Here is a 19,089-nt window from a genome sequence, read left to right as displayed (position 1 = left end):
AGTAGCATTTAGTCAGCTCACAATCCTTCTCCTTCTGTTATTGCCCTAATCTCAAAGGACAGCAGCCATCTTCAGGAAACAACCGCAGGCTTAGAAACGCAGCAAAAAGTACCTCTGGACACACACAGAGATGGGTAAGATGATTAGGACCAAAGAAGGGTGGAATCCAAGACAGAGTTCTGCCATTTCCACTCCATATTCACTTGTAAAGGCAGCTCTGTGACCAACATACTTTGTGCTTGGCATGACTGTTTTTGTGGTTCTTTATAGGCACTAAATGTATCTAATACATGATGCAAACCCTTGTCCATAATTTCAGATTCCGATATTAAGGTTGACATGAAATTTTAGGAGGTGTGATGCTCACAGTAGTGCTGTGAAGTCTGTCTTGGATCAGTTTCTTCTCTCACAGCCTCCAGAAAAACTAAAGATGTGGTTGGTACAGGAATGTTAGTAGATTACATGATCTGAAATGACTGGCATTTCATAGCCTCATAGACCCCCCTACTCCTTACAAAGGGACATGGCACAAAAAATATTGCAAGGAATAAGAAAAGGTTATGATGATGTGTTCACGGGAAAACGATTTGTGTACGAAGGTGAAAAAGCATCTGCTGATCAAAGTCTCTTTCATTCCCAGACCATCTTGTACACAGGGTCTCCAACTTGAATCGTTCCAGTTTTGTCAACAGCAAAGTATTTCCCAAAGAGAGGGCTGGTTTTGTAGATGTGTCGCTCGGATGGATCACAAAGGCGGTAACTGCAGAGAGAAAGCCCTTCTTTAGAATGAGTGGTAGCAAAACCTAAACATCAAAATATCAATGATGAAAGAGAGGATATGAATAATGACACCCTGTTTTGGTCACCATACTAGACTAAAAACTAAATAAATATTGTAGTTATGAGAATCAAACAGTTCAAATGGAGGGAAAAAAAGCTTGACTATCTAATATATATACAAAAAGTTTTGTAAAAATGAAAGTCAAAGTAGCAAAGTTAGACCTTTAAAATTCTTAAATACCTGTTACCCCAAGCATTCACCCTAGCAGAGATGGAAGAGATATGAAATGTAAAGTTTGCAAGAAGGAAGAGAGAACTTGAATTTTCCTAGCATACAGAATTGCAAAAAGTAGACTGGAAGCCAATATACACAGACCCTTACACTGCATGATTCTGTCCCACACACACTTCAAATCAGTTCTAAAATGCTAGTCTAACGTGGTGGGATCTAGCCTAAATCCTCTCCCACAACCTAAGAAACACTGCTATTTTTATAACCTTTTCAATGTGTCCAAAGGCTCCTTCCTGTCCAAGACTCCAGTGTCTGGGTTAACAGTTGTTAAAATACACCTGCAAAGACACACAGTGCCAAATCAGTAACAGTTTCTTATCATAAACCTCTTTGCATCTGTATAAACTAAAGGTCTCTAACATTTACCTGCCACAACACACGGTCCCTTTCATCTCCACATCACCAATAAGAATATCCTCCCAGGTGTCCTGAGGGAAGGTAAACATTGGGCACAGATTAGACACGCCCACAACATGCAATCACTTTTCCAGGAGCGGCACAATCATTCATAAAGCTGCATCATTCGAGATGCTCACCTTTACTTGTACCTTCAAAATATGCACAGTTATATTACAGCATTATTTTAATGAAAACTTTATGGTCAGTGCATTTATCCCATTTCAGGGTATTTATCCCAATTCAGGACCAACTAATAATTATATCTGAAAAGAATGATATACAAATAATGAATCTCGTTCTGCAGTGTGCCCTTCTCTGAAGCATTGAACCTAAATCAAGTTTATTCTTATTGTGTGGGTGATAACCTGATCTGTGGCCTCTGGCAAGTCACCATTTTTGCAGAAAGGAAATTTTCAGTGGAAGTAACTTTTCGCTTCTCATCTACACAAGCTTCCTATTGCAATCCCTCTTGGGAGACAGAGATCTATTCCCACTTCAGGAACTTTTTAGATTTGAGAAATTATCAGATCTATCCAGAGGAAATTTTTTTTAAAAATGGCAACATGACATAAAAACCTGTAAATGCCACCATTACCAGTTCATTTCATCACCTGATACCTTCCTAAATAGTGTTTTTTTGAATTACCAGAATATTGTCAGAGATGCAGTGATGGACTGCAGTATTGCAAGGGTTAGTTCTACTCTTGTGCCAAAGGCCATTTAAAAAATATGACACTGACAATTTACAAATTTGTATCATTAATTGATCGATTACAGTATGCACAGCTTTGCCTACTTTACATCTAAAGATGAACTTTCAGTGGCAAGCCTGTCATTTAAACACATTTATTTTATCCTTTGCTAAGCTAAATAATACTTCACAGACCTGCTTCCTCCCTCTGTGTTTCGTGGGCACTGATGTGAGCAGAAGTTTTATCTCTCTGGAATTCAGTTGTAAAAATCACAGAATAGCAGCTTTCCTCATCTTCAGAGCACCACCACACAAGGAAACTGAGCTACAAAGAAACATAACCAAGTCTTCAAAAGACATTTAAGACAGTAATTTTACCTCCTCAAAAGCACTGCAGTCTGCCACAAGAATATTTGGCCTGAAGTTCTGTATCTTAGCTTTCTTTTCCAGCCTTGTATTTAAATCATCCATTGAAGCTTCAGAGAGGAGCAAGACTGGGCTGCAGTCAGGATAGGCAACCTACACAAACAAACATAAACAAATCCTAAGGTTGCTGTAAAAGCACAGGAGAAAAGTTATGGAATGGCAAAAGGACAGGTGTGTTGGAACCAGTGGCCACATATTAGCCTGTTGGGCTGCTCCATTCAGGTTTTCATTTTCCTGGAATTAGGTTAACAAGGGAAACAACATGCTCTTTCCTATTTCAGTAACCACGGTGAGTTTCATTTGCTCAAATTGTAAAATTAAACTTCTCCCTACAGAATTAAACCAAATTATATAAGCTACCACAACTCCTTACAAAGTAATACCATATGCATGTCCCAGATGCTTATTCCAGGTGTTACAGACAGAATCAAGCATTTCAGTAAAACATGTTATGGTAAGTTATGAAAGATACTCAAGACATTTATAGACCTGCTGAACTGATCCAGTTGACTATAATGAACTAACTGGATTTTTCTAACTAATGAATCTGCCTTATCACAACCCCAGGAGGGAGTTCCACATCCAGAACAGCAATACTCAATTACAACTGTCCATTTGTCAGTCTAAATTTGCTTGACAGTGGAAGGGTTGCCATATTAGCAAACAAGGCCGAAGAAAAGTATTCAAAAAAAACCCCAAAAATCCTAAGAGTGGACTTCCACAGGAAAAAAAAAATAATTTTTTTGGCAAGAATTTTAATGTATAGCACTCCTGTCTTTCTTTTATATTATTCTTCCTCCTATCCTTGTACATGCCCTTCAACCATCACATGACGACTGCTAAAATAATTATACGAAAAATTCTGTCCTTTTTTCATGCTAGGATTCCTGAATGTCAGTCCTCCTAATCTCACATCCCTTTTGCTGAAACCTAGTCTTCTGTATGGATCTCAGTGTCCTTACGTAGTAAAAGCATATCTATAAGTCTGTAACTGAATACACCTCCTTCTCTTTGTGCAACAACAAGCAAGACACTGATGCCATACAAATAATAACATCAGTAAGACAAGGTACTCACAGTTTTAATTTGTTTAAAAACCTTACACTCATCAGGGACAGTTCAAACCACCTTCACTTGAGAGAGTTGTTCAAACAAAAAGAAGGGCATCAGTGACTCAAATGACATGAGGATATCCGAGCACATCTCCTTTCCATACCTGCATTAAATTTCTCTAATATCACACCTTCGAGCCTCTTCCCACAGAAGGAGATGAAACTTCTGTAACCTTCTTTGGATTTTATCTCCTAGGCCCACAGCTATAAGGCCCTGGGTTAAGTATCATCCCTTTAAACCAAATATGAAGTACCAACTTGTATCAGTACACTCTCACAACTAACAAGGGATAGGGAATGGAGGCTTTCGATGCAACACAGATTACACCATGGAAACATTAAAAATGTAACTTTTTTTCTATTCACTGAGACACGAAAGGTTCCTCTTCAAATATCAGACTCTTTAGCTGCAAATGGTCAACAGCTTAGAAGTAAAATTTAAGCAAGTCACCTCACCACAGAAAATGAGAATACTCACATGGTTCAAGTACGTGATTACACACCTTGCTAAACTGGGCTCAATCACCAATGGTGGAACAGGCAAGTTTTGGTGGGTGGGTGGGAAGTGGTTAAAAGGAAGTACTTCTGAGAAAAAGAACATTTATTTACCTCATCAGTGCTTCGGAAAAGGTTTATTGTATTCTTTGACTTTCTTGGCACCATGGAGGGCTCAAAGTGCACCAGTCGATAGGGCTGGGATTTCAGGAAAGTGGTGATCCACTGAGCCACTTCATCACCACAGTCCCTGCCTTGGATATCCTGTCCAAACACCCTGAAAAGTAACAACACATCAGCAAGTTAGCTGGAAAGATGAAGGCTCAATGATGCTTATTATTTGAAGGCAAACAACATCTTTTAATAGTAGTAGCAATATACAGAAAACAAATCCCCTGAATTATAACAAGCTGGAGGTTGGTTTCAAAATCTGGCACAAGGATCAATCCCAGTGTTCAATCTCCTTGTGGCCACCATGTTTTGGAAAGCTAAGTAACATGGACATGGCTGGACAATACCAGTTGGTGAATTAAGCCTTGAAATAGCCTTAAGGTGCCCACAGCTGACTGTCACATCAATGACCAGTAACAAACCCACCTGTTTGCCAGGTCTACTCTTGCATTTGCATGTGACTGCAACACCAAAAGATTTCTACCAAGAAATCAACTGAAAGGTAATTAATTTCAGAAAATAAACGATAGTTTGAAAGGACATTATTAGTTACCATAACTGACATGTACAAGTGTTATTAATTGTAAGTGTCCCTAATTGTGATGGAAACTTTCCTTCAGATTTTAGTGCTGTTAAAATTTAGCTAGAGGTGAGTGAAACCTAAGCTAAAACTTCACATATAAAATAAATCAGTATCTTATGAGAGGTTAAAAATTTATAATGGAAACAAAGTCCATGGCACACAAAAGGCCAATGGCACCAGAATACAAACAAGTTTACACAAGGAACACTTTCCTGGCAAGAAAAGGCAGACCTCAACTCAACCTTTCAATAAACTTCAACAACAGTCATGAATAGTTTTGTTGCTTTCTTCCAAGTAGCCGTTTTGATCCAAATACACTGCAGTTTTAAGAAATACCTCTGGAATCATATCCTGGACAGCTTAAAGCACAGACATGCTCACACAGTTCATCCAGAGTTAGCCCCTAGGAGCCCTCCTCTACTCATCAGGGGGAGAGATGAACCATTAGGGTGCTGGCAGCAATATCCCTGCTCCATTTGCTGGGATTCCTGCATCTACTCTGCAACACAGGCTGGGATTAAATGCCATTGCCCCAGACAGCAATCTTTCTTACAGCTTCCAACACTAATGTTTTCCACTCACAAAGCAGATCTATCCTAAGCACTCAGTGGTTTAGGGATCCCATAGGAATGGATCATGCAATTGAAGTGTTACAGACATTGGGCACAAATGAAAAGCACAAGGTTTCTTAACCAGAGTGCTACAGAAACCCTCTAACATTTGCACAAACAGAAGATGCCTATGCACTGGCTTCAGTGTTGCATTTGACTCTCCCAAAGATAGGATTTTAATTATCCACATGAAATTTGCAACTGGAGTTAGCAGATTTCAAGACTGGCATCTGCAGAGCCCTATGCAGCTAGGGGGACTATTGCACTGCCTTGGCTCCAAACCACGAGGCACGAGCCAGCACCCATGTGAAGGCATCGTGCTGGCCCAGGGGTGGAATACACATAAGCCTGTGCAGGGCCAGCAGAGTACACTGTGCAGCAAGACAGCTACTCACACTCACATGCTGGAAGGGAAGAATCTGGGAGCAAAACCCAAATCTTCATTTCTCTGAACACAGTATTACTCCCAAACCTTGTTCTTACAGATGGATCGGAAAGAGTCAGCCTTGAGCTGACAAATGGCAAATTGTTTAAGCACAGCAAGAGTCACACAAACCCTTAGGATCCTTCCCGAGAAGTACAAGGCAATGTTCCAACTATAGGTGTTCCTAATTTCACATCCTATGACACCACCTACAATGCCAGACAACTTCGTAATTCTTAAAGTCCGCTTACATGCATTTAACTTTTGATCATTTGGATTCTTAAATTCTAGCAGTTTTAAAGGCAGAGAGTGCAGGTTTATTAAGGCAAAGAAAGAAAAAAAAAATCAGAAGAACAAATCACCAAGCTCTAAAATTGGAAAATCCAAGATAATTCTTCATTACTGAAATCTATTAGACTATTTAAATACTTTTCTAATGGCACAACAAAGTTTAGAAAAATAACACCTTGAAAACTGCATGTTTTTGTAGTGCATGCGTCATTGACACATATAGGCAATGTACATACTTTTTAAAAAGACTGTTCCATTTCTCTACCATTTGTTACTTGCACCTGCCTTGTATAAACAGAGATACTGAGCTTTGCTGATCAAGTGTTTCCACAGCAACAGATTTATGCAAAAAGCAAGCAAATGCAGCTCCTTGCCAGCACTTTTAGTTTTAGTTATAGCAGCTGGTGCATTAACCATCTCTGCTATCCAAAGGACAAACACTGACCAATATCTTTGTAGGGGCTAACACTATTTACAGTTATTAAATACTCTTACATATTAGCTGACATTGTAGCAGAGAAAAGATTTTCCGGCTCCCCCTGATAATTTTCCAGCATGGATTTCAATACACAGATAAAACAATTAGGCCTGGAGCCATACAACAAAACTCTAAGCACAGAGCTAAATCACTCTTTGTAACCCATCCACCTGAAACTCCTTTGAGGTAGCAACTACAGGGAATGCCTTGGTCTCCAGGGATGCCTGTCTTTCCTGTGACCACAGGGTGAGCCTTGGGCAACAAAGTTTTTAAAAGAGGCACCTCAGTTAAATGCCTACAGACAGGGGTGAGGGAATCTAAAATCCCTCACCAGCTCACCAGCTCTGAATGGCCAGCATGCATCCAAAAATGCTGATGCAGATTTTAGCTGTGATCAAGAAATACCAAAGGGCATGACTGAGGCTCTGAGATGCAACTGCTTACCCAAGCATAAGTGAAAACACTAGAAGTAAAAACAAATGAGCAAACATAACATTCTATGAAGATGAAAGATCACAGTTCATTTGGCTAATGTATAATGCATGGTCTTTGATACTGTGTCATCATTTCCTAAGATTTGTTTTCACTAGTGTTTAGCAGATTAAAACCAAATCAATGCTGGCCTCCTGTGTAACACACAGGAGAGAATTTCACAGAATCACAGAACAGTTTGGATTAGAAGGAACCTTTAAAGATCACCTAGGACAACCTCCCTGACATGGGCAAGGACAACTCCCACTAGACCAGGTTGCTCAGAGCCACATCCAGCCTGGGCTTGAACACTGCCAGGGATGGGGCAGCCACATTTTCTCTAGACAACATGTTCCAGTGCCTCACTAGCCTCACTGTAAAAAATGCCTTCCTTTTATCTAATCTAAATCTACCCTCTTTTATTTCAACACCACTACCCCTTATCTTGTCAGTGCAGGCCCCGGTCTGAAGTCTCTCTCCATTATCCAGATGGGGAGACACACCCCCATAGAAAAGATGCAAAAGCACCCAACTTTCACCCTTCAATTTCTGCATTAGAAAATGCAAAGCCTCACACAATCTTGAAAAGCAAAGTATGTGAGAAAGACTGCATTTAGAGAGAGGGGAGGGGGCCAAAAAAATCTTCTTCAGTACCTGCAGTTGTGGACGGAGTTTTTCCTGGGGACATTCACAGGCAAGCACAGCTTCTCCATGTCTGGGGCCTCGAAGGTCAAGTGCCCGTTGTCACAGCCGACAGAAACGAGGACGAGCCGCGGCTCCTGGCGAGCCGTGACCATGTGCCCATCCTCCGTGATCACCATCCAGAACCTGCGGCGGGCCGGGGGGACAGAAACGCGTCCGACGGCGTTAGTGGCGGGCACGGCAGCACCCGCGGCGCAGCAGGTGCCTCTCCCCGGGCCCCGAGGAAAGCACCCGACAAACGGGGAACCCCGCGCCCCGTCCCGCCGTACCTGTCCCGCATGTCCCCGCTGCGCAGCCCCATGGGCGTCACCTGCGCCCGCCGCACCGACACCCCCTTGCACGACTTCACCGGGTACACGAAGAGCCTCAGCACCGTCCCGACCCGCTGCAAGCGGCGGCGGCGGCGCCGCCCGGCCCAGCGCCAGGCTCCGAGCAGGGCGCCCAGCGCCAGCAGCGCCGCCGCCCCCCACACCCAGCCCGGCCGGGCCGGCCCCAGGGAGCCTCGCAGGCCGCTCATGGCGACTGGGCCTCGCCGCGGCCCCTCCGCGACCGAAAGGGCCGTGGGCGGAGCGGCCCCGCACCGCCCCCTGCGGCCGCCCCGGCCCCTCCTGGCGTGACGGGGCTGGCACCGGCCCCGCGCTGAGGGGGCAGCGGGGCCGCGACCTTCGCTGGGAGAAGGAGCGCGGAAAATAAAGGGCTGAGCGTCCGGCTCGGCAAAGCGCCGGCAGGGGATGCGTTTCTTCTGATACCCGGGCTTTTATTAGAAGCAGTGCCACAGGAAAAGTGCGGGCTGCGTGGAAAAACACGGAGCGCGTCAAATTGGCGCGTTTGGTTTGACTCGGAGAAACGGGGAACGGATGGACGGATGGAGGCGAAGAACTGGTGCGACGAGCAGCCTGACGTGGTGGGCACCTGATGTGGAAGGGGTGTCCCGAGGCGTTCTGCTGCTTTGGGATATATTTGGGATATATTCACCACTGCCCTAGCTGCTTGGTACTAAACTCGTGAGACCCTCTCCAAGAGCTTCCCTCCTGTTGGCAGGGTCGCAGGGAAGTGATTTTGTGGGATACCCAGCTGCAAGACAAATATGACATAAAATACAGGCTGGAGTGGAGAACGCTGCTGTCACCACAGGCCTCTCCTCATAGGCAAAGCAAGAGCCTTGGCTGCTGTTTTACCCCAGCTCCTCCATTCAGGCTTGCCAGGATCTGGAGACCAAACTCCCAAGTTGAAATCAGTGTGCTGAGACTAAAGCCCCAGCAGGTGGAAAGTGGGGAAGCTTCGTGTTGGGCATTTCTGAAAGATGCAGACAGCTCAGCCATCCTGCACTACTTTACATACCACATCAAGAGCATCTTGGCGGACAGGAATCTTGGAGATGTGGCTGTTGTGGGTCTCTCTGACAACAGGGGTGTGTGGGCAGCTAAGCCAGGAGTGCTCCTCGCAGCCATCTTGTCTCAAGAAGTGGGCTTGATCACAGGCCAGGATCAGAAAATATTCCTGCTAACTGGAATCACTGTAGCTGGCAAAAAGTGATTTGAGACAACCTGCTGGTGGATGAAGACAAAGTGATGAATGTCAGAAGCAAAGGCAGTGACAGTAGATCCATATGTACTGGCAAGACCTCCAAAACCCTGATCTTCCTTATGGGCAAGAAGGGAGTCCGCAGAGGAGTCCTCAATTAAAAGGACCAGGATATGACTGTGGACATGAAAGCGTGACACAAAAAGTGCCAAAAGAATCAGACACAAAAGAAAAGACACAAAAGAATCAGACATCTACCTGAGCACAGAGAAGGGAAATCAATCTGCTTTTGTTGTAGATGTCTTTGCCTGCTTCTTTCAGGTGAGGGGTGCTGGGCAGGGAGCAGTGCTGGGACACTAACAGCCCACCTGACCATCTGTGGTACAGAAGAGAGTAACATGTACATTCCTCATCAGGATGCTCGGTTTTACTTGAGCGATTTCCCAGCCATCTTGGGTGGTTGCTCCATGTTATTTGCATTCTACTGACTGATCTTGGTTTGAAGGTCTCTAGTAACATTAGCTTTGGGAAAAGGGAGGAGGGAGGGCAATCCCTTTGCCCTCTTGTTCACCACTTTGCAGTTTAAATCATACCCTAATGCCAGTCATGGGTTTTGAGACCTTTCTCCATCTCAGGTAGACCATGACATTAAGGATAAGCAAGACTTGTGTTTATTTTGAATTTATTCCTGGAACAAGCCCAGTTTATTCTGGAGATTAGCTACTGATCAGCAGAGCCTTGTGCTGCTGTTGGACTGGGCAGGGGGGGCATGTGCAGAGACAGTCTGCCACCTGCTTACCTTCCACATCACTTGAAACCCCTTCTTATGCTACTTTACTGAGATAATTTCTTTTTTATTTTTTTAATGAGACAAGTTACCTGTCTTGCATTTGCGGCATGAGGATCTTCTGAGGGTTGCTTCCTTTCTATCCTGCTCAGTCACACTGCCTGGCCTCAAGATCACAGGTCCCTGTAAGCTGGCCAGGGCCCCCAGGAGGATGTGGGATTCTGTCAAACACCGCAGATTTCCCCCTCCATTCTCCAGGACAGCCTTCCTCTCTTGTTCCCTCTTGTATCCATAAAAGGACAGTCTGAAATGAGACAGAACTGGTGCACTTGAGATGGGACCGATGCAGGAAGACCCGAGGGGCATATCCAGCAGGGCTGATCTCCACACACACTTGCTCCATTGCTCCTGGCAGTCGTGGAATCTGCCCACCAGCAAGCCCAAATCCATCGCATGCTATCCCACTGCAGTACAGACAGGCTGTGAGCACTCACCGTGGTGAGACACTCTGTCCTCCATACCCCTGAGACCCCCATATTGCTCAGGTGAATCATAGGTGCTGCACTTCTTGGTCTGGTTTGACCAGACCTGCCCCATCACCTTCAAATCATTGACCCATTGAATCAAAAATAATTACTTGTGATGACCTGTGTGACTCCATCACAGACATGAGAGGAAGACAACCATGCTGAGAAGACTGAGAGCCCTCAAACACTCTTTGTAACCATTAATCTTCTCATTTAACATGGAGTCTATATGTTGTTGAAATTAATTGAATTCACACAGAGAGCTTTAATCTGCAACTGCACCTACAGGAGCAGAAAAATACTGTAAGGGGAACCAGGCACCTAATATATTAGCAAATGTTCAACAAAACTGCAGTGACTGTCTCATAAGCAGTGCTTGCAAGCATGAATCAAAGCATATTAAGGTAAGTACTGAAGAGATTAAAAAAAAATCCCACAAACTGGTTTTAGAATCTAACCAAAAAAAGTGATGGATCAAATGCAATAAATGAAAAAAAAATTAATTGGCCACTCCTGACAAACATTAATACTTATTTTCATAAGCTTAAGGCAAAAGTGAGTCACTAACTCCTGTGATTTCTTGAGCACTGGCAGTATTCTCCACTGTGTAGATTACAAAATGCAGAAAGATTCTGCTCTCCAAACTTCTGTCTATGAGGAATCAAAACAACAGAATTTGGGATAAGAGGAAAAAAAATGGGTGATTCACTGTAGGAGCAGGTGTTCAGCAAAAAGCCTCAGAGATAACAATGGAATTCAGCAAGAGACCCTGGAGCCTGAGCAAGAGAGAAAAAGAACTGCTAACTCCACCAGAGTGAGACCGTGCCCCGTATGCCTAAGACAAGAAGCAATTCTGAGGCCAAAAGACTGTTTATAAACTCTTTATAATAGTTCCATTTATGGACTATATTGGTCAGTTAACTAATGGTAAGAAGTATGTTTGGTTCGTGAAGAGTTTGAATAGTTTGAAAAATGTACAGGTGTGTGACAAAAAGTTCCGTGCATTCCCCTCATCCTGTAGTCTGTATATCCCTCTGCCAAGTATGATAAATTGTAGCAATCACATTTCATAAAAGTTTTCTCGGGATTCAGCTAGATGAGCTAAAGCAGAGCTACACTGTGTCCTTGTGGTATCTTTTAGGCCTCATAATTCACTGCTTGCTTGCTTTATCTGGGTGCCAGAGAAAATAGGTTTGGTGTGTATATATATTTTACCAGCATAAAGTAGGGAGAAGTAGGGACTTGTATAGTTGTGAGAAGCTACAGCTCCTCCGTAGTTACGCATTACCATAGAATCATAGAACATGCTGAGTTGGAAGTAACCCATCAGGATCATCAAGTCCAACTCCTAGCCCTGCACAGGACACCCCAAGAATCACACTTGATGCCTGAGAGCATTGTCCAAACGCTTCTTGAACTCTGTCAGGCTTGGTGCTGTGACCACTTCCCTGGGGAGCCTGTTCCAGTACCCAACCACCCTTTGGGTGAAGAACCTTTTCCTGGTGCATAACCTAAAACTCCCCTGACACAGCTTCATACTCTTTCCTCATGTCCTGTCACTAGTCACGAGAGTGAAGAAGAGCTCTGTACCTACCCCTGCACTTCCCCTTGTGAGGATATTGAAGACTGCATTGAGGCAGCACAGTGGTGTACACAACCAGATTATTTTAGTTTGAAGGACTTGTTAACTAAATTCAGAAATAACTCACCTTTGCCAACAATTGGATATTAGTTAAAAGAAAAAATTATTTCTAAATCCAAGAAGGACCTTAAACTTTCATTTCCTAGATTGACTGACCTGGAGTCTGAGGAGATTTTGTTCAGACCAGCCCCAAATAGCTGCTGTTGCATTCAGCCCTAATTCTTGGAGAATATGGTGAGGAGCTTAAAGAAATACCAGAAGGCAGCGGCGTCTGTATAATCTCTTGTTTCTTGCTGTGATACAAGGAATTTAAAATCAGAAATAGCTCCAGAGAGCATGGTTGTGGCTAAACATTTCAGGTCTCAGATTGCAGGCATTGAGAAAAGCCCTCTTCACTCATGCACCAGGCACCTCTCCAACAGCCTCCAGTAAATAGCTTGACCAGCAGGTTTGTTTAATCCTTCATCCCAGGCATTCCTGTGCTTACCTAGAAGCCACCAGGCCACATTGCCTTCTGCTGTTAGGCAATGTGAATTGAGCCACTCTGACAAAGTGTAGGTACTGGTTTTGTTGCAATCCAAACACAGCATCTAGTGTGATGGAATTGTATTTGTCGTAGCCAGAGCAGGCACAGTATTCCTGCACTTAAAAAGAAATGACTGTGTTTTCAATTCCTTCTAACTAAACTTCAGGACAGTTGTGCTGAAATTCCCCGCACCAGGTTCTTGCCTCAGGTTCCTTGAAAGGTGTCTGATCAGATGAAGGATTTGCAGTGTCAGTCTTGCAGCAAACTGGGGCCAGGCTCTCTCAGTCATGAGAGTGAGCAATGATGACCTATCTTGAAAAGGCATTGTGTTAACTCAGAAGCACAGAACAAATTTTCAGGTGGAATAAATTTTACAGAAAAAGTAATGACATATCTGCCTGAAGGGTGATTTGAGATAATTCTTCTACAGGCAAATCTAGACTCCCTTGTAGCAGTGGCTCAATCAGATGTCTAAGATGAATGAGGAGGAAAGAGCTGAAGAATTTTACTTGTTTCCATTAAAAAAAAGACAAGTGACTGGGGATCTTCTAGGTTTTCAATATAGAATCATAGAATCATAGAATAGGTAGGGTTGGAAGAGACCTCTAAGATCATCAAGTCCAACCCCTGATCCAACTCCAATTACTATATCATGGCACTAAGGGCCATGTCCAATCTCTTTTTAAAAACCTCCAGGGATGGTGAATCCACCACCTCTCTGGGTAGGTTGTTGCAATGCCTGAAAAAAACCACAATACTCAAGGTGTGGCCTCACCAATGCAGAGTACAGGGGAAGGATCACTTCCCTGCTCCTGCTGGCCACACTGTTCCTGATGCAGGCCAGGATGCCATTGGCCTTCTTGGCTACCTGAGCACACTGCTGGCTCATGTTCAACCTCCTGTCGATCAGCACCCCCAAGTCCCTTTCTGCCTGTGCACAAAGCCGTACTTTGGAAAGGCATAATGTGCTGCACTGAAGGGCAGGTTTGGATGGACATTATGGAAAAATCCCCAGTGACAAAGACAGCAAAATGCTGGCCTCAATTAGGTGACAGAGTGTTAGGATGGAGCTAAATGTAGGCTGGACTTGTCTCAGTGAAGGAATTGAATGCCTGTGCACGGATATGGCAGTTATTTTTTCAGTGACTCTGATAATTCAGCAAAAGGCAGGTTTGAGGGGATGACATGCCAAGTATGCGATCATAGGATGATTTCAACAAGATATGATAAAAGTCAGATTACACCCACACACAGACAAATTATATCCTTTTTCCAAAGCTATAAAAACCAATAAATTCAAAAGATTCCTTCACAAAGAGGAGAGGAGGATAAAAGCATTGCTGTTTCCTCTTAAAATCTTGAAGGAAATCAGAGTTCAGTGAGTCGTGCACTAGAAATGAGCTCAGTGAAATTCATGTATGGAAAAAACCTCAGGCGAGTAATTGGTGATGATAGAGTTATAAATAGAGTCATTAATGATAAATGCCATTTAATGGAGCCAGAGCAGTGAGATAAAAGGATCTTTCTTTATGGTGAGGTTTTTCCTATACAGAGAATCATATATACCTAAAACCCAAACAGGTTGATAGGCTACTTTAGTCACTGTCCAGCCAATAGGAAGATGAATTGAACATTCATCTTTTTCTTCCAGTCAAATGCTAAACTTCAGTCTGCCTGAATGCACCAGGACAATACAGAAGTGGTTGTTCCAGGCAAATGTTTGGCCCGGTATTAACTAGCACAGGCTAATGACATTTCAGGTTCTCCCCATGTTCTGTAAATGCTATCGTCCAGGTGAATAAAGTATCCATCAGGCAGCTTTAGGGGTCTGAATAGTCAGGGTAGAGCTGCATGTCATCTGGGAGAGCAGGTAAGGACCAAAGGAGAGGCTTTAGCGGGGAGCAGGGCATTTGTTCTGCAGCACAAGGACTAACATACTTCTGCAGCTGTGGTTTAGCAGCCATCACAGGGACGGATGGGATTCACCAAGGACAGGAAAGTCTCCTCCCTAATTCAGGCACAGCTGAAAAAACAATCTGATGCTAGTTTAGTGTCCAGGGAAAGGAAGGAGCAAAGATTCTTTTATGGGAGCAGAAACAGAAGAATGAGTAGAAACAGAAAGCATGAGGAGGCAAGTATACATGGCCTGCTGGAGCTGGAATCCAAGGCAACTCCTGGGGGTGGGTGGCATTCCAGTCTGCTGCCCTCCGTTCAAAATCACCCATCCCATCATAGGCAGCTGTCATCTTTCCAGCAGAAGATGAGATTCAGAAACAAGAAGTGGCTGTGGCTCATCCCCTCACCTCCAGTGAAGCATCCTTAATGATGTTTTTTTAAGGCACAGCAAGAACTTCAGGGCGAAGTGTAATGCGTTTTGAGGTGTTACAGGAAAAAAAACAACCAAGCAACCAAAAAAACCCACACAAGAACAATGTTCTTTTGGCTACACATTTGAAACACTCGCACACAGGAGGCTCAGGATTCCACTGGCTAGGAAACGCTGGTATACAGAGGCGCACGTTACACTTCTGGGACCCAACATCCTGAGGATGGATCTGGACAAACCGGGAGGCCAGCCTAGGGGAAGGCAGGAAATCCCTGCAGATGAGGCAGAACAGCGAGGCAGGCAGACAAGGCTGGAAATCTGTTTCTCTCCCAGGAGATGGCAGTAAAGGACAATTGCCTTACAGGAGGCGTAGTGCAGTGAAGTGGAAACTTTGGTGAGAGCCAAACAGCTCCTCGGGCAGCCTGCGCTGCCACCTTCGCCAGTCGCTCCTTGTTACCAGAAGCAAAGCTTTATTCTTAGCGTCAGTGCTCCTAGCAAGGGTGAGGATATCAGTCTTTTACATTTCCATACAGTAGGTAAATTTATAAGCTTTCTGCTTACCATGGCAGGATTCCACTCACAGCCTCATCCAGACTGGAATGATCCCAAGAGGTTTCTCCTCCAGCCTCTGCTCACAGCAGAGTCAACACTGCATTCACACTGGGTTGTCCTCCACTTTGAACAGTCATGCCTTGAGACCCTCCATGGACAGACACTTCCCAGCCTCCTGAAGAAACCTCTCCTTTCAATGCTTGTTGATCATATTAGTGTCCCTGGCTGGAAACTTCCCAGTTTGAATTCATGATTGTGGCCTCTTGCTATCTGGCTGCAGACCGCAGTAAAGAGCCTGGATCCATCTTGTTGGCAACCCTTTCTTAGGTGTTGAAAAGCTGCTGTCAAGGCTCTCATAAGTCTTTCCTCCTCCAACTGAGCAAGTCAAAAGCCCTGCCCCTGTCCTCATATGCGATGCAGGATTCAGGAAGGTGCACCACCCTCTCTGAGCTCAGACTAGACTTCACCCCAGAAAAAGCCTGGCAGCCTCATGCTGCTTCCTACAAGGAGAAGGAAGGCAAGGATTTTATTCCTTTACTTCTTTTTAATTTAATTATCTCCATTCTTCTCCAAGCTCTTAAGACTCTCTACTGCTCCTTGAAGAAATAAGGATTTCCAAAGCACACTGTACAGGTAACTGCAGCAACTTCATACACATTTTAGGACCAGTTTTGTCTCAGAAGAGGCCAGTGTCCAACTAACAAGGGACTCAGGATACAGAAAAGGAGACAACTGGTTTTACAGCACCCCAACACAAAACCTGCCCCTGTCCCAGTCTTACAGACAGCCAGAGGTCAGAAAGGTCATTCATCCCTGAAGTGAATCTGGTATGCCATGGTGTGGTACAGCTCTCCTCAGTCACTGCACTTCAAAAGCAAGCTGTGCTAGAGTATTTCCTTGCTGCTAATGTTGCAGGACAAAGGAACAATAGCTATGAGTCCTTTGCCATTTCCTCAGAGCCTACGGTAAGCCAGAGTAGTATTCAAACACTCTGGCAAAAACAGCCAAAATATGCCTTATTCTGCTCTGTGACTCATTGAGCAGTCATTAGGAATAGTCAGGGATTTAGATTAAAAGTGACTTGCCAGGCTGTCAGGTTATGGAGTTCATTCCTAGCTTGACTATCTACTTCTTGCCACTCTTGCATGTATTTACCTTCCCAAACTTATTTATCCTGCCATTTTTTATAAAGCATAGTGAAAGGTGTGTAGAAATCTGAAGGGAATCAGATAGTACAGTAGCACACCACTGGTGACAAAAACCTGCCAAGTGAAGCAAGTGCCTGAGGGAGGAACATATTTCGTCTAGCTCAAATGTCAAATCAAATCTTCCCCCGTACGCACTGTACCGTAGTATCCACCACATCTCACCTTTCTGAGCAAGTCAAGTGTCTGTTTTGTTCCTCAAAGTCACTAGGAGATAAGCTGCAGACAAGCCTATTTTAATAAAAGAGCCTGTGTGCACCTCTGTGTTGAAAGCTCTGCCTGCTGGGGTGGCTCCTCTAAGGACAGCCTTGCTAAGAGCACAAAATGCTTGTGCAGAAGCCAAGTCAATCCTGGACTGCTCTCCCAGCTTGGCACACTCTCAGGGTTGCCTGGGGAGCCCAACCTCCTCCGAGTCACTCGCAGACTTCCAGCACAACAGCTCTGTTTCAGATGGAGGTTGCCATTTCTTGTTGGTTGAGTGGGCTGACCTGCCACTCAATTATGAGTTAGTCAGGGAATATTTCCTCATCTCCTGTATCACTGAGACAACATTTAGCAACAGCGCTGCAGGATCTGTGCTGTCCCACCTGTTTGCATCAGCGCTAAGCCAGATCTGGCCCAGCAGGGATGCTGCCATGACTGACGGGAACTCTGCCATCTACCTTGCTGAAAAATGAACCTCACCCTTCAGATTCAGATTTTCTGGATGCTGCTGTGTGAACTGGGCTATTGAGGAGAGTAGCAAAGGCTTGGCCTCACAAATTCACTCCACCAGCTGAAGAGTGAATCACTGCTCAAAGAGAACTGATAAGCAGCACTAATTGGTAGCCTCAGTGAGAACCATCAGTTCATTTTGAGGAAGGAGAATGAATCACCGGCTATTTTACAGCAACAGCACAGGTTACTTGCTTACTTTTTCTTTCTCCCTCCTCTTTCTTTGTTTTTGGTCTGTTTTAGAAACACCACTCAGCTGAAGCTGACCCACCAATATGCATCAGGCTTTGCTTTTCTCAGGCTCACACACGTATGTGTCATTTGGGTCCTGCATGGATAGCAAGCAGGCTATTCTCTTAAAGTTGCACCAGCTGAGAAGAGACCATACGTCAGCAGGCAAAAGTCAGTGTGCTGGCAGTTCAGGAGCTAAAGTTCATGTTTACCTTAGTGGAAAGTCCCTACACTGAACGGGCTGGACCCTGCATGTTGCAATGAGTGAGCAGCCTTTCTAGTCAGAGAAATAGATGGACACTCACTTCACACAGAAAAATGGAGACACAAATCCCTCCTGCATGGCTTCAGTAATTTAAACAAAAAGGTCTAATGATTCATTCTGTAAAAGCACTATAAAAGATAGAGTAGTGTAACAAAATCTGAAGTTAATACCACGCTCCTCAGGCTGGTGTGGCATGTGGGTGGTAGGACAGCCCTGTTATTACTGCAGAAGAGACAGCTGGTATCGACAACCCTCTGGCCTGCTGGTGGGGCAAATCAGAGGAATGGGTCTGTCCCCACAAAGAAGTTCAAGATGAACAACTAGAGGCATAAAATCTATGAGTGAAATCCCATTGTGGCTATTCCTACCCCAACTCATGCAACCGGAGATTCTCAGCAGCCCCATCTCCACACCTTGCCTTTCCTGAGCACGTCCATGCAGTCTGGGCAGCCGTGTCCTTCTGGAAGGGCACTGAGGCCACGGGCAAAACAACGTGGGGAAGTTTACACTGCAGCTTCCCCTCACTGGCTGAGCCACTGCTGAGAGACTCCTCCTCTGTGCATTACTTGTGTGTGTAGGTAAAAACACGACATGGATTTCATTACTTTTATTTACAGACCAGTAAGAAAAGAGGATAAAAAAACCCCCCCACCTTTGATTCATTTGCTACATTTAAAACAAATACAGTGTGGTTTGATAAGACATACAAACCCCTTCGTTCAGAGAAGGCAAAGCAAGCAGTTTCCAGTGAAATCAACTCCTCGATTACAAACACTATCAAAACTAGAAAGATCTATAATACACAGAAAGTGCTACCAGGGAAGTCTTTTACTGCTACCACGAAAGACTGACAGAAACAAACTA

General features: G+C 44.3%; 1 protein-coding gene across 1 annotated transcript; it reads right to left on the bottom strand.

Moving 5' to 3' along the window:
* Nucleotides 1–129: 129 nt before the first annotated feature.
* On the bottom strand, nucleotides 130–8,458 carry LOC113966781 (mitochondrial amidoxime reducing component 2-like). Its single transcript, XM_027681788.1, has 7 exons — nucleotides 8,196–8,458; nucleotides 7,879–8,052; nucleotides 4,310–4,472; nucleotides 2,541–2,681; nucleotides 1,439–1,500; nucleotides 1,279–1,350; nucleotides 130–760 (listed from the first exon to the last, which is right to left on the bottom strand). The coding sequence occupies exons 1-7, from the start codon at nucleotides 8,441–8,443 to the stop codon at nucleotides 631–633; spliced, it is 990 nt and encodes a 329-aa protein (XP_027537589.1). The 5' UTR covers nucleotides 8,444–8,458; the 3' UTR covers nucleotides 130–630.
* Between the last annotated feature and the right edge of the window lie 10,631 nt (nucleotides 8,459–19,089).

This window comes from Neopelma chrysocephalum, unplaced genomic scaffold, assembly GCF_003984885.1.
Source record: "Neopelma chrysocephalum unplaced genomic scaffold, ASM398488v2 Primary Assembly neopelma1_61b, whole genome shotgun sequence".
In the NCBI taxonomy this organism is placed as follows: domain Eukaryota; kingdom Metazoa; phylum Chordata; class Aves; order Passeriformes; family Pipridae; genus Neopelma; species Neopelma chrysocephalum.
Note: the sequence above shows the minus strand (reverse complement) of the source record. Positions and strands in the feature narration are given on the sequence as shown.